Raw genomic sequence first — 2,960 nt, 5'->3', positions numbered from 1 at the left:
CTCAGGGTGGAGTGCAATGGCACGATCTTGGCTCACTGCAATCTCTGCCTTCCAGGTTCAAGCAATTCTCCTGCCTCAGCCTCCTAAGTAGCTGGGATTACAGGCATGTGCTACCATGCCTGGCTAATTTTGTATTTTTAGTAGAGATGGGGTTTCGCCATGTTCGCCAGGCTGCTCTCGAACTCTTGACCTCTGGTGATCCACCCACCTCAGCCTTCCAAAGTGCTGGGATTACAGGTATGAGCCATCGTGCCCAGTTTAGAAATTCGTTTTTGCACATGAATACCAGACATAATTTTATTATTTTGACTCCTCCTTTTAAAATCTCTTTGTCAGTATGTTTAAAATTTTTTAGTTTGTGAAATAGTTTTACTTTTTGAAATTGTGAAATATTTAAAGTATTTAAACATACAGAAGTATACAATGAACATACATGTAGTCATCACCCAGTTTTATTAAATCTTCACAGTTTACCATATTTGCTACAAATTCCCCACTCCCAGTAATAAAACATTAGGAATAGAGCTTAGAGATACTGATTTGAATTTGGTGTTTAATCCTTCCCATACATGTTTTCATGTTGTTATTATATATGTATATAGATGTTAACTGTATGTAGTACTGTTCTGCCGTTTTTTAAAAGCTTTATGTGAAGTTATCATGTGAAACATTCTGCAACTTGTATTTTGTTTAAAATATTTTTACCATCTAGTTTGATACATGAATTCTAGTTCACTAATTTTAACTGCTGTGGAATATTTCACTGCAATAGGTTAGAATTTATTAATCTCTTCACCTGTTGATGGACATTTAAATCATTAAATGTACTTCAGGAACATGCTTATATTTTTTGCTATTTTAATTAATCACTATTATTACTATATAGTACAGTGTTTCAAGTTAATGAACTTTTTGTTCTTTTGATTTAGCAAAAATGATGTACCACTTGTGCTATAGAAGCATCTGGCCTGGAATGCAGAGAGATCTTAAAAGTGTGACCTTCTGAATTTTCTGCAGAAGGCCTGAATGTTGTTGGGATAGCTTCGAGAGAGGGATTCATCCTCTCTTTCTTAGCCATCCTCAGAAGGGGAGAAAGACATTTCCTATGACGAGAGTTTTGTTAGGATGAACCTTTCTCTGACACGGTATTTACTTTGTGTTCCTTTGTTTTCTTGCTGTTTCAGACAGAATGTTGCTGCGGGATGTAAAAGCTCTTACCCTTCACTATGACCGCTATACCACCTCCCGCAGGCTGGATCCCATCCCACAGTTGAAATGTGTTGGAGGCACAGCTGGTTGTGATTCTTACACCCCAAAAGTCATACAGTGTCAGAACAAAGGCTGGGATGGGTATGATGTACAGGTAATATCCACTACAGTGATGGAAGTCTAAATGGGGTTTTTATTCAGTAAATTGTTTATTGGGACATTTACTCGGTATTTCGAGGGAGCACATACGGAAACTGGAGATCAGCCTAAAATATGTAATTAAATCAGTCACTCTTCCTGTGGAAGAAAGGGCCTCCAAGAGAAATGAACCTATTTTAAAGCCTGAAAATACTCATTGTAGTTTTTGTACTGTGACCTCCTTCTAAGACATTTGTAAATTTCCACAACTTTTTAGATACTTGAGGGTGAGGCATAGGAGATCTCTTATGGTTGTTAATTCCCTGTCATTCCTCAAAGAATACCAACCTACCCTTAAGACAAAGTTAAGATAATTAGGAATTATAGATCATAAATGGTAGGGGTTCATATATCTCTATTGTGCTTCTAACAGTTGATTTTAAAATTGTCGTAGAAGTGAGGGTGGTTACTTCTGAAAGGAAGCATTTCAGCAGGTTTTATTTATTGCCTTTGGGATGCTGGTGTTTTGTACATGGAGCAGAGCATCTCCTTGAAGTTCTAAAACTGAATATGCTTTAGATGCAGAATAGATTTTATTAAATGAATTCAGTTTAAATCACTAGTTACATATTTCTACTTTGTATTCTGACTGCTTTCAAAAGGGATTTAAGATGATTGCTCACAAGGCAAGAAACTTGTGTTGACAATTTCCCCTCTCCATCAGAATGATATTCTTGTTTGATGCAACCTTTATGCATGATCTTTGCAATTCAGAGAGGAAGTTGATGTGTACTAGATGATACTTGAAAAGATTTTCCCCCAGCACAGCTAAGTCGAATCATAGAATCCTCTGGGTTATTGAAGAAGTCTCACTCCCACTTTACTTGCTACTTTTACAGTCTTGATGGAAAAAAATGCAGTAATGGTGATGTCATTCATTAAACATATATTAATTGCAATATACAAAAATGAGTAAGGTAGAAAGAAGAAACTGTCTTACTAGTAGAAGAGGTAAGACAAGCACTCAGATTACATGTAGATCTCAAGACAACATTATAAAGTCGCATCTGGTTGGAGCCATTGGGACTTAAAGGAGGAGGTATTTGTGCTGTGTTAGGAAGGAATAATAAACTCTTTATTTTTTTTTATTTTTGCAAGCCTACCTGAATTAAGGAATAATAAAATTTTTAGAAAGGGAATAGCATGAGCAAAGAAGGGTTGAGGATATCATACATTGGCTTATGTTTAGTAGCAGGAGAGAGGCTGGTTAGTAGGAGAGAGACTTCTATTCCAAGAGTTGAGATTTAAATCAAGTACTTAGAAGCTACCTAGTAGTATGCATGGTTAAGGAAATGGTAGTTAACACTGAAATATCAAAATAGGTTTAGCGGGGATTGGATCCAAGATGGCCGTTTAGGAACAGCTCAGGATTGCAGCTCCCAGTGAAAGCGCAGAGGGTGAGTGGACGCCGTATTTTTATTGCCCACAGACTAGGAAATTCCCGGGCAGAGGTGCTCCACGGTCGCCAAGCGCGGCTGTTTCGGCCAGCGCGGCTGTGCCGGCCAGCGCCGCTGCTTTGCCCCGCGCGGCTGCTTTGTCGGCGCCCCGGAGCC

General features: G+C 38.4%; 1 protein-coding gene across 2 annotated transcripts in view; it reads left to right on the top strand.

The window, feature by feature from the left end:
* The window catches only part of SARAF (store-operated calcium entry associated regulatory factor), a 25,939-nt gene that overhangs the window by 6,146 nt on the left and 16,833 nt on the right, over window positions 1-2,960 (top strand). For both annotated transcript variants that reach the window (XM_017535796.2, XM_017535786.2), the window contains exon 2: window positions 1,185-1,363. In XM_017535796.2, coding sequence (XP_017391285.1) covers window positions 1,185-1,363 — 179 coding nt within the window. The remainder of the gene's footprint in view (window positions 1-1,184; window positions 1,364-2,960) is intronic.

The sequence above is a fragment of the Cebus imitator genome, unplaced genomic scaffold (assembly GCF_001604975.1).
Source record: "Cebus imitator isolate Cc_AM_T3 unplaced genomic scaffold, Cebus_imitator-1.0 Scaffold5, whole genome shotgun sequence".
In the NCBI taxonomy this organism is placed as follows: Eukaryota; Metazoa; Chordata; class Mammalia; order Primates; family Cebidae; genus Cebus; species Cebus imitator.
Note: the sequence above shows the minus strand (reverse complement) of the source record. Positions and strands in the feature narration are given on the sequence as shown.